Raw genomic sequence first — 12,017 nt, 5'->3', positions numbered from 1 at the left:
TCAATGGGAAACTTAGAATCCGAAAACAACTTATCAGATCCCGACATCTTGTACATGACAAGAGTAGGTTCATCATTTAAGTTGTTCTTGGACTTTTGTTACGGAATGTATTTGTCCAAAAAGCATCCATCTTCCTCAGTAGTGTCACTGTCCGTTTTTAGAACACTTTCAACAACACTTTTTACAACATCAGTTTGGACACTATCGTTATCGGAAGATGTAAAAATAACATCAGTGGTATCCGGAAGTTTCACTTCGTTTTCTTCTTCAATTTCAACCAACCCAGATTGCTTTTTCAAATAATTGTCAAGAACTGGTGGTGGAACTTGATGAAAACCCACCCGGTTCCATCAGAGTAAACATCTTCGCCTGCTTTGTTTTTCCCAATGGGTTTGGGGACAATTTGTTGCAAAACAAAGCTTGCAGAGTTGTAACTCTTAAGCTTCAAATGGATTCGCTCATTTTCAATTTCAGCCTCTTGAAATTTAAGTTTCAACTTTGCGATTTCATCCAGTTGTTGATTGATTAATTCTTCTTTTAATCGAAGCACTGTTGTTAGTTGAACATTTTCTTTATATGTTTTACCATTTCTGTCATCATTATCTTTCATTGTGCTCTTAAGCTTCTCAAACTTTTCAGTGATCTGACGATTTTCAAGAACTAACTTTTCATTTTCATTCCTAACCTTTCTTGATCAGCTTTATCATTTTCAATTTTGTTAGTTAATTCTTTTAACCGTTCAGTTGAAGCTTTCACCGTTTTATCACGATCAAGAATTTGATCCTCAACACTTCTGACTTTTGCAGTCAGATCCTCAATTTTCTTACCATTGAGATAAGTGACTTTACTACAAACTTTGCATTCCTTGATGCAATTTTTGCAGTCAGCATCACCATTTGTTTTCTTACCTGACTCAGTCGTTGACATGTTTGAACTGACCTGGCTTTTAGACTCAGAGACGGATTTAGAATCTACCTCAAGCGCCTTAGCTGCCAGCACCTTGTCAGCCATCTTTCCCATGTTTTCAGCATTCAAATCCTGTGTCGTGTAAATGATCCCAGTGTCAATCTTCTTTGACTTCTCTTTCTCTTCTTTCTCCTTCTCTTCTTTCTCTTTCTCTTCTCCGCTTCCCCACCATTTCTTCTGCCAATAATCATCATCATCTTTATACTCTTTGATTATGGTTTCCACATCAAGAGTGTTGTGATCAATAGCAATGTTTCCATAGGGGTCAAGATAACATTCTCTGTCTGGATCCCATCTTTTTGCTCTTTTTTCTTCAGAATAGATACCAGATATTCTGATCAATCTGTTCGTGGCTAACAGCATTCTGTGATTATACTTCTGTTCTTCAGTTCTGTTATTTCTCCAAGGAATAGGTTCAGTTTTTGCCATGAAAGCATATCCAACCGCATCCTCTTCAGGTAACAACTCACTCCAGTCTTAACCTTCATCGTCGTGAATTACTGCAAGAGCTCTAGATTTTTCTTTGTTATCTTCAATCTGGTTCATTCTTGGTGGCTCAGATTTATTCTGATGATAAATCGCCTTCTTGTAGTAGTCTTCTCTGAACGGATTCTCAGACTCATCAGCATACGCGTTTCGGCATTCACGCTTAAAGTGACCATTCTGTTTGCATTTGAAGCACGTCACTTTACTTTTGTCAAATCCCAACTTGGTAGAAGGTCCACCAATTGACTTCCTCCTGGTTATCTCCATGAAACGCTGAAACGCTGTGCTCGACGAACTGCACTGGCCATACACCACCTTATGTCGATCAGTTCCATCTCCTCAGGATCAATCTGATCATAATCTTCCTTCGTTAGGTTAGTGTTGCCTATCTTCCCTGCTACAAGACTTTCATAAGATTCTAACACGGATGCTAGGAAAACCATCTGTTGCTTTGCCGACTCCTCGCTGAAGTTTTGAGCGTTCTTTAAGTCAACAGCGATGTTGCATTGAAATAGATTCTTTGCATCAGATTGGCTTGAATGTGACGTAGAACCACTGTGAAATCCACTGCTTTGACTAACTCTCAGCAGAAAATGCAGTTTTAGGAGAAGTGTTCTTTGGCATCATGCTCTTTGGATAATACAAATCCAAGTTCTGTTGATATGATGAGTGATTGACTTTGTGTGTCTTCTTTAACTCCAACTCGTGACTCTCTAGTCTTTCAATCAACAGATCCACTGTAAGCTCTGCAGGCTTGATCGTATTTTTCAGCATCAATGCATAATATTGCCAATCCATCTCGTCTGGCAACGAATCAAACAATTTGTCAACTAGCTCATCTTGAGTATAAGAAATTCCATGTCTCGCCAGTTCCAGCTTTAGGTGCCCAAACCTCTCAATCATTTTACAAACTGATTCATTCTTTAAACACCCAAACAAATCAAACTCTTTTCTAAGAAGTTTCTTTTTGTTTTTCACTATTTCTGTACTTCCTAAACATTTTGTTTCTAACTTTTTCCAGAGATCTTTAGCACTAGAGTATTCGATCAAAGAGATTATATCTTCTCGAACAGATTGAAATAGCAGTGTAATGCATTTTTGCTCAGCGACAAATGCCTCTATTTCTTCAGGTGATGATAAGGTTTCTCCAGATTTGCCACCATCATTGTATCCGTTCTTTAAACTCTTCCAGCTAAGAAAAGCAAAGGCCCTCAACCAGTCTTCAAACTTCTTGGCTCACCGAATGTACTCTTCGATAGCCATCAACTTCGGGGGTTTATTATAAGTTCCAAAAGCGCTTTCAAGTTCCAAAGCATCCGATAGCTTTTTCTTTGCATTCGGAGGATTCTCATTGGTATTGCTAGGAGAAGTATCATCCCCAGAATTTCCAGCAAAAGCATACAAATCGCTAAACGGGTTCAAGAATATATCATCCATCTTGCACGTACCTGAAAAATCAGCAAACACTTAGTAAATTTTTCGAAATTTTGAAAAACAGCAAATTTCGAGCGAAATCAGCTTATGAGCGGAATCAACAGATAATTTTCGAGCGAAATCAGAAATAATCTGATTTCGAGCGGAACCAGGTGATCAGTTTCGGGCGGAATCAGACTTGTTCTAATTTCGAGCGGAATCAGAACCAAAATTTCGAGCGGAATCTGATTTTTATGTCGATACGAGCGAAATCAGCTATTTCGCTCCTAATGACCAAGTGTGTTTTCGAGCGGAATTAACTTTTTAGAGCGAAATTAGCAATGAACTTTTCGAGCGGAATCAGGTTTTTAGGTTACTTTTACCATTTTTACTTCGAATTTTAACTTGATTCTTTCTAGGGTTTATTAATGCTATGTTTTACACAATATACTCGAAATTCAGTCTATTTCAACCGTTGGAACTAGTTCAAATCAGAAAAGTATGAGAAGAAGAGAGTAGAAATGAGAAAATCCGGTAGAATCAAGCTGCTATGGTATGAACTCCTCGTCCTGAGCTCTGATACCACTTGTTGGACCGTGTGCGACCCTAAATAGTCAGTATAAGGCAGTTCATCTTTGAATACAAAGGCGGAATCAAAGTAAACAAAGTCACAACAGCTATATCCTCTTAATTTCCTCTCTATTAATGCTTTCTGAGTCGATTACAATGATTTTTGACAAAAATCCGGCAGCACCTCGACTCTAATTCCGCTCCAACCGATACAGAATGAGATCACACATCAGCTATATATAGTGTTGCTGATTCCGCTCGAAATGGTTCGAGCGGAACCCCATGTGATCACTTACGAGCGGAATCACCAGGTTCACTTTGGAGCGGAATCACCTAGTTAACATCTTGGAGCGGAATCAACATGATTGTTTGGAGCGGAATTACAAACTAAGACCCTATTCTTGATTTCTGTGCTCCAATCTAACCTATCTAGACCTAAGACTCGATAAAGACGCAGTAAACAGACATTTAGTGCACCAACAACCGCTAACAGCTACGAACACCGATGTTCATCACGGTCACCCCCGTCATCTCAACCGATTCTTACCCGCAACAACGGTTGACCCGAACACCATAACGTCTTTTTTCCTTACGTTGATCAAACAGGTAAAAAAACCCACCAACTCAGTTGATTCACCTATGAATACTTTTACTTATGTTCCTTGAAAACATAATCCACCTATAGACCAACTTTTGAAAACCCTGCACACGTACATACCACCTGTGTTTTAGGCTTTCAACAATAATTAAATTCATGCAACCATACACCAATGACCAACCGTCATCTTCTTGAAGATTCTTTTCCACATTAATTACAACTTCAATTAATACGGCTTGATCACACAATTCGTACCAGAAAAATCGTCTTTGACGACACCGTTGTCTACACCAATCACTTCAACAACCCCGGTTTCACCTCTATAACACCGTCACACCCCCGCTAGGGGTGCTCTCCCCTTCTCGAAAAACGACTCTCAAAACCGCCAACCGTTAAGCTCTGATATCAATTGTTGGAAATCAAGCCCTTGATCGAATAAACCAAACACGCAATATGAACAAACTTGTTCGACTCTTTTATTAATTTATCAATGAGAGTACACTAATTACAATGACCCTAACCATCTATTTATACTAAACTTCTTCTAGTCCTAACCCGACTCAAACTCTATTAATAAAATAAATAAACAAACTAGATAGACCTATCTAATAAACCTTGATGCCCAAGAAAACATCCCTAGACTAGAATTAGGAAACCTAAATAAAATAAAATAAACTAAAATACTTAGCACCCTTTAACTTTTGAGTTATGACAAGATTAGTCCCAACACTCCTACCTCTCTACTTTCTTACAACACAGACTTATGCTCCATCTCTCAACATTATAGTTTTAACTATCATTGTCATACTTGATACCGACTTGAGCGTTGGAGTGCCCTCGGGGCAAACCCCCTGGGCCCTCTAACTAGATTTTCATGTGGCTGCAGCCCAAAACTCGACACCCCGCAAGAGGAACCTATAACATGCGGATCTCCTCGGAAAATATAACATGCTACTTCACAAAGTCGGACACCTATAACATGCGGCTTAACAAACTCGGAAAATATAACATGCGGACTACTTATCGCGTACGCTCGTACGTTAAGGGCAATTGTATTTTACACTTTCTCTCTCTCTCTTTCTCTCCCTCTCTCTCTCTCTCTCTCTCTCTATATATATATATATATATATATATATAGTCCCTCTATTTTGATACATTTTTTCTCTAATAGTTAACTTTGCGTATATAAAAGTTACATTTCTACATTGACTTTGCTAATTTACATGTTTATTGCGTTTAATGTTTTTTTCTCGCTAACGTGATGAACCAAACTCACACCAACCAAAAAATATTGTTACCAATATCAGTATTATCAGAACCAGTATCTTTTTTTGCTTTTAGTTTTTCATATTTTAGTGTTTTTTAACGATACTTATGTTGGCGTTTCGATATTTTTTTCCGCATGGTTCTACTTATTTCTTTCGGTTGCTATACTGGGTGTCTGTACCGATAATCAAACTCCCGCCGCAACGCTATGATTACTAGTTTCTCTTAAAAGGAAAAAAGTGATAGGTGGAAGCGATATGCTATATTAGTCCCGTGTAATATATAGATAATTAACTGGTTGTTTGCATAGCACAATAAAACAAGTGTACCTTACAATCATCTCCCACTCCCACCCCCCACCCCCACACACACAAACTCAACAGCACAACCAACCGGAGCTACTGATACGATTTGTATCTCCCACTTTTCATGTATTCAGCAAACTTTGAAGTACACAAACCTTTTTTGTAGGCATTGTACTCCCTCCACCACTGCATCAAACTGCTTCCCTCCAAGAAAGTATCCGATGACAACGAGTAATCATTGACCGAATGCATCATATAAGTCATAAAGTTATCTAATTTTTGCTCCTTTTCACATACTCCATTGCTGCTTGAGCTTCCATTCGTCAAGATCCTCAACGAAATCAATGCTTCCTCTACGCGAGCCCAGAAGCAAGAATCATCGTTAACGTTAGGACCCTTTTCTTTCCTCTCATTTGGATTCAAGTTCTTCTTATCTTCATTCCACCACTTCTCTAACAACCTATAGCGGTTAGGTCTATTCTCTATGTAGCTTATGTTGCCCTTTTTGTAGTATTCTGCTATGTATAGTGGCTCGAACATCCTTCTGTAGTTGTTTCCACTATAGAGCCAACGCTTGCGCAAACTAACGCCTTCTTTTTGTGGCATCAGTTGCTTTTCTTTAACAAACTCGTCCCAATACTGATTCAGGCTTTCATGACTGTTAATAATTTCGTTATGGCCCGATAATTCGTCTATCGTCATTGGTCCACTCTTGAAGCGATCATAGTAACCCCGTCTCGATCTCCTGGAGCTTATAAACAATTCCATTTTTGCCATTTTTATCTTCCTTTTGTTTAGATTCCCCTCAAGCCTTTTTGTGTTCATGCGTTTTCTCATCTTTTCATGTTCACCCTCCATTAATTTCTCAATCAGATCATTCGATATATCTAACGCACCAATTTCCCTGAACTGCAATGTGATTCCTTCCCTTAAAGCATTCGAATCTAACTCGCCGGCAACTTCACAAGCCCCCCGATATAATACATTGCTTCTGATTGAACGCAAGTCATTCTCGTAATCATGCATTTGTCTAGAAATTCCTGGATTGCTTCCTGATCTTGATGATGCCATCTTGTCTAGAATAGCCAAGATTGCATCATTATCTTCAAATGTCGTGTGCCCGCTTGATTGCGTGCAAAACACGAAGGTACCAATAGGCTTATATCGAGTATTTGACGAGAAAAAGCAAGCAAAAGGATCTGAAGTCGAAACCACATTTAGGAAACTAGATTTCCATTCTGGGCGTTCGGAGATGGCGCTTTCAAGGGCTTTATCACCTAGAAGAGGAGAACCAAATGTGATGCAAATGGGACGTGTGGTTATCTTAGAATCAGGCTTCCTTTTCTCATCAATGGTATGATGCAACCATAGTGTGTAAAGAATAGCAATGTATCCACCCAAAGCAATTCCAGTGACTACCAACTTTCTATCTTTTACCTGCAAATAAGTGTTGAAGTAATAAAACAATGATACTTGGTACATTTCGGCAAACTCAAAGCCTCAAAAATTGGGAATGGGTATTCGGGTAACGTGTATAGTTTAGACTATGAGGTATGAGGCGGGGGTTGGGGGCTTGGGGCATGGGTTGGGTACAAACGCCCACGTCACCACCCCGGGTGGGTTTGGGTTTCGGCGTGGCCCCTTGAGCGGGGGTTTTAGCCTGGGCGTTGGACGGGGCTACGAACATGACATGGCGGAACCTCGTTGGCCAAGAGCACTAGCCCTTTAAAATTGGCTTTTTTTCCACGCCACCCCAGCCACGCCCCACCACACCCCTTTGAAATTGGCTTTTGGTCTTGGATGCCCCATACTCCACGTGTCGCACCATGCCCCCAACCCACACCCCACCATACCTCACGTTCTTAGTTTTAAAAGATTTTACGGGTATGCACATATATGGTGTTACGTCAACCAAGCCCGATTACCCAAAACATACATACCCTTCTACATGTACCCGAAAACATTTCATCTTTATTTTTCTTTGTCCTTAGAGTGTAGAGTAACATGCTAATCCACTAATTATTTATTTTATATTGAGTTAATTACATAGTTAGTTCCTGTGGTTTGCACAAAGCAATATACTTAGGTGCTAATAGTTTAAAATCACATTCTAGGGTATTAGCTTTTCACTTTGTAACGTTTGGAGGTATTAACGTTATTTGTAGGTTTAAAATCACATTCTATTAGTACCTAAGTATGTTATTTTGTGCAAACCACGGAGATTAACTATGTTAATACCCTAGAAGTTAATACCTCCAAACGTTACAAAATGAAAAGTTAATACCCTAGAAAGTGATTTTAAACTATTAGTACTTAAGTATGTTATATTGTGCAAACTATAGGGACTAACTATGCAATTAACTTTTTTATATTTATAATTTTCTTGGGTGATTATTTTATATAAGAATTAAGTCACTGGCATACAAAGTTTTGAGTATGGGGGGAGCCATTATATGTATGTTTTTTTTTTTTTTTTTTTGAACGGCATGATCATATGTTGTATATATGTGATTTAATCCTAAGTGACCTCTAAGAAATTTTGACACAAACCTCTATAATTTTGGCACCGTCTATCAAGATAAATTTATTTAAGATTTAAAATCTATACAAATATTTTTTTTGAAAGGAAAATCTATACAAATATAGTTTCATATTTCATAAACCTATAATAAACTAATAATGTAAAGCATTTAATTAAGTCCATTTTATACAATTTAAAAAATAAGACCATTTTAAGCTAAACCTGATTGCCATTAAACCCATGTGCCCAAAAACCATTTAGTCCATCCAATTTTAATAGGTAAAAGTTAAACTGATTAAAAAAATAGAGAGCGGCTTCTTTTATTAACCGTACTACCCACAAGTCGATTTTTCAAACCAAAACATCAATCAAGGATTCTACCCAGATGCCTGACGCCGGTTATAGGGTGTGCATTGGTTGGTTTTGAGCTCAAACCAAACCAAAAAAAATCGAAAGTTTGGCTTTTGGGTTTTTAAAAGCCGTTTGGTTTTGGCTTACGATTTTCATGATGGGTTTGGCTCGATGTTTTTCCAGCTTTGCCACTTGGGTTTGAACGTTACTGTGCAGAAAAATTGTGTTTTATCTTTCTGTTATGTGACTCGGCCTAAACTTACGAAAAATAACACTCAGCGATAGACAACCGACACTTAAAATTTTCCGACCCATGAAAAATTCCTGGGTCCGCAGCTGGTTAAAATATACTATTAATAATTATAATAGTAAGAACCGTACTTAGAAATCCCAATGATGATATTAACAAAACAGACAAATACGCCAACGTGTGACACGGTTTTACAATCAGGTATAAGACTTAAATTTCCTATACCCATTTGATTACCATCCGTTACATGTGATCATGATTTCCATATCTGCTAGAAAAGAAAACATACCTCGTTTTGGATCTTTTCAAAGTCGTTATGGAAATGCTCAAATAACTCAACAGCAGCTTTGTTAATCAAGAATACGTACTGGGTTGTCTTTGGTTAAAATAAAGTCAACCACTTTGTGGTTTTTTGATGAAACCAAATCGAACTCTTTATTTAGAAATCTGGTTGTATAATGATCAAGAGAACATTGGATATCCAAAACTTGAATCCCAGAAGGACTGGTGTATATATTATAAGTTAAAGAATTTTCAGCAACTGTACCAAATGCATATGGAATCAAGACATCTAGTATGGTGACCAGAAAGTATCCCAGTTCGAGTTCACTACGAAACCTGCAAGTATATTTTTTTTTTTTTTAATCAAACGAAGACTCCTTAATGGCTGTATGATCTTATCAGGAACATATCAAAATTCAAACATAAATAAAACCTTCAGAATCTAGATGAAATTAGCTTAAAATTGATGGAAATGAAGCTTACATTGTCTCGGTTCGATCACCTTCACCTTCTTCGCATAGTCAGGATCTTGTTGCTATTTTCTGTGATTTGAAGATGATGAGATGAATGTACACCTTTTTTATCATGCCCAAGTAATTACTTGTGCAATTTCAATTTATTTTCTAGGAAACTTCAGGTCCATAAAACCGGCATTTGTTCAATTATTAAAGTTGACGAGGTGCGTTCGAAACGGTTCAGCTCGAAACGGTTCCGCTCGAAACGGTTCAGCTCGAAACGGTTCTGCTCGAAACGGTTCGCTCGAAACGGTACGGCTCGAAACGGTTCGGCTCGAAACGGTTCGGCTCGAAACGGTACGGGTCGAAACGGTCGCGTCGAAACGGTTCAGCTCGAAACGGTTCGGTTCGAAACGGTTCAGCTAGAAACGGTTCGGTTCGAAACGGTTTAGCTAGAAACGGTTCGGTTCGAAACGGTTCAGCTCGAAACGGTTCAGTTCGAAACGGTTCAGCTCGAAACGGTACGGGTCGAAACGGTTCAGCTCGAAACGGTACGGGTCGAAACGGTTCGGGTCGAAACAGTACGGGTCGAAACGGTTCGGGTCGAAACGGATTTTTTGTATTTTTTTAGAATCTTTTAGAATTTTTATGATTTTTTAGAATTTTTATTATTTTTTAGAATTTTTTGAAATTTTTTTGATTTTTTGGAATTTTTTTATATTTTGGAATTGGATCAAAATGGCAATTAAAAACATTTAAAATGAAAATCCCCAAAATACCCCTGGTTAAAGATGGAGTTTTTGGATGGAGTTAGTGTATGTGATCAAAATGGCAACAAAAGGGAAAAGTCAGGGATCCAAAGACAAAAAAAAAAAAAAAAACTATTTGAACTAAAATGACAAATTTAAATAAAACTCAGGAACTTAAATGACAATTTACTCTTATTTTTATTAGTAGCTAGCTATACACTTACTTTTGTTATCAGTATTCTATTTACTACTATTTAATAGAAAATGTTTTTGGGTATTTGGCTTTCCCTAACTATATGTTAATGTGTTTTGCTACACATGTTTATCTCTCAAAATAGTTGTCTTGCAAGCTGTTAGCTGTGAGTCTCAGCAGCAGGAGAGACCCTATCAATAGCTTATGATTCGAAAATTTTACTGAATAATTTGGAAATAATAAAAAATTGGCATTTTTACCGATACGTTTTTTTTACCAAAATTTGGAAATAATCATATGGCGACAAAACTGCATTTCCTAGAAATTGTTAATGGGTCCTTGACCATGTCATATTTGTTATATAACACGTTTTTTATATAAGACCACCTGTGGTGGGGCGTTTTTTCTAAAAAAAATTGAAAAAAAAACGCCCGGAAACGCCCCCTCCCCCATTACGGTAGGCGTTATCCGACGTTATTTTTGAAAAAAAATGTAACCGGCATGTTTATTAAAACGCCAAAATGGGATTGTGATGGCTTGACTTTGGTTTGACTGGCTAATGAGAGAATAGATTGGTTTTTTTTTTTTTAATGATTGGAAGGGACATTATTAGGCATTATTCCCACTACGACACTTTTGCAATAACGCCCCATGCTGACTGGGATGACACGTGTCGGATAATACCCTATGATGGGTGCATTATTTTTCTTAACACTACGGGTGGTCTAACTATTTTTTCAAAACAAATATTTATATAATAAGAAATATGTAAATGATCATTTTCTCCCAATTTCCACGACCAATGTGTTTTTAGGTGAACTGTACGACAATGTTTTTTGTTTTTTTTTTTTTTACAGCTGAATTTATTAAAACACTCTTACCAAGGAAGAAGTTAGATAGGAGAAATACATAAAATAAACAAAGGAGAAATTAGGTGTACTGTACGATTATCTTAAATGCTAGAGTGTTCAAAAAAGTTTATTATGTTCCCGGGTTTAATTTAAGAGAAAAATGCTTGGATAGTCCCTGTAGTTTTGTATTTTTTCACCTATAGTCCTCAACTTTCTAAAATTACCTGAATAGTCTCCAAGTTTTCAATTTTCGTTCCCAGATAGTCCCTGACGTAGATGGAGGTTACTTTTCTCAGTTAAGTTGGTGTAAAATGACTATAATGCCCTTACTGGTTAAAAAAAGGGACCCACCTTTATTCTACCCCTACCCCACCCCACCCCCTCTCCCTCACTCCTTTCTCTCTTCCTCTTTCTCTTTCTTTTATATGTCTGCAACATCTCCATGTAAATCAGAGGACAAACATCTCCACTTCACCACCACCACACCCCACCCTTTATCTCCTTTTTCAATCTTTCTTCTTTCTTCTGCAATTTCCGCCATCACCACCACCATAAGACTTCCCTTGCCGATAAACCCACGTCCACAAAACGCCGGCGAATAATGAAATCGGTTGACCCTGAAGATCGATGCGGTGGTCGGAGATCGGTGAGGTGGTCCGGAAGGCGGAGCACGTTGCGTGGTTGTGGTAGTGGTGATGATGCCGGCGGGTCAACTGAAGAACAGATTATCAACACAATTGGTTGCTTCAAAGATTCCAAAA

The 12,017-nt window shown here is 38.0% G+C and overlaps 1 protein-coding gene across 1 annotated transcript; it reads right to left on the bottom strand.

The window, feature by feature from the left end:
* Window positions 1–5,682: 5,682 nt before the first annotated feature.
* Window positions 5,683–11,809, bottom strand: LOC110914124 (senescence-associated carboxylesterase 101). The gene is made up of 3 exons (XM_022158941.2): window positions 11,719–11,809; window positions 9,016–9,071; window positions 5,683–7,041 (listed from the first exon to the last, which is right to left on the bottom strand). The coding sequence occupies exons 1-3, from the start codon at window positions 11,807–11,809 to the stop codon at window positions 5,698–5,700; spliced, it is 1,491 nt and encodes a 496-aa protein (XP_022014633.2). The 3' UTR covers window positions 5,683–5,697.
* Between the last annotated feature and the right edge of the window lie 208 nt (window positions 11,810–12,017).

The sequence above is a fragment of the Helianthus annuus genome, chromosome 15 (assembly GCF_002127325.2).
Source record: "Helianthus annuus cultivar XRQ/B chromosome 15, HanXRQr2.0-SUNRISE, whole genome shotgun sequence".
Classification (NCBI taxonomy): domain Eukaryota; kingdom Viridiplantae; phylum Streptophyta; class Magnoliopsida; order Asterales; family Asteraceae; genus Helianthus; species Helianthus annuus.
This window is presented reverse-complemented; position numbering and strand designations above follow the sequence as displayed.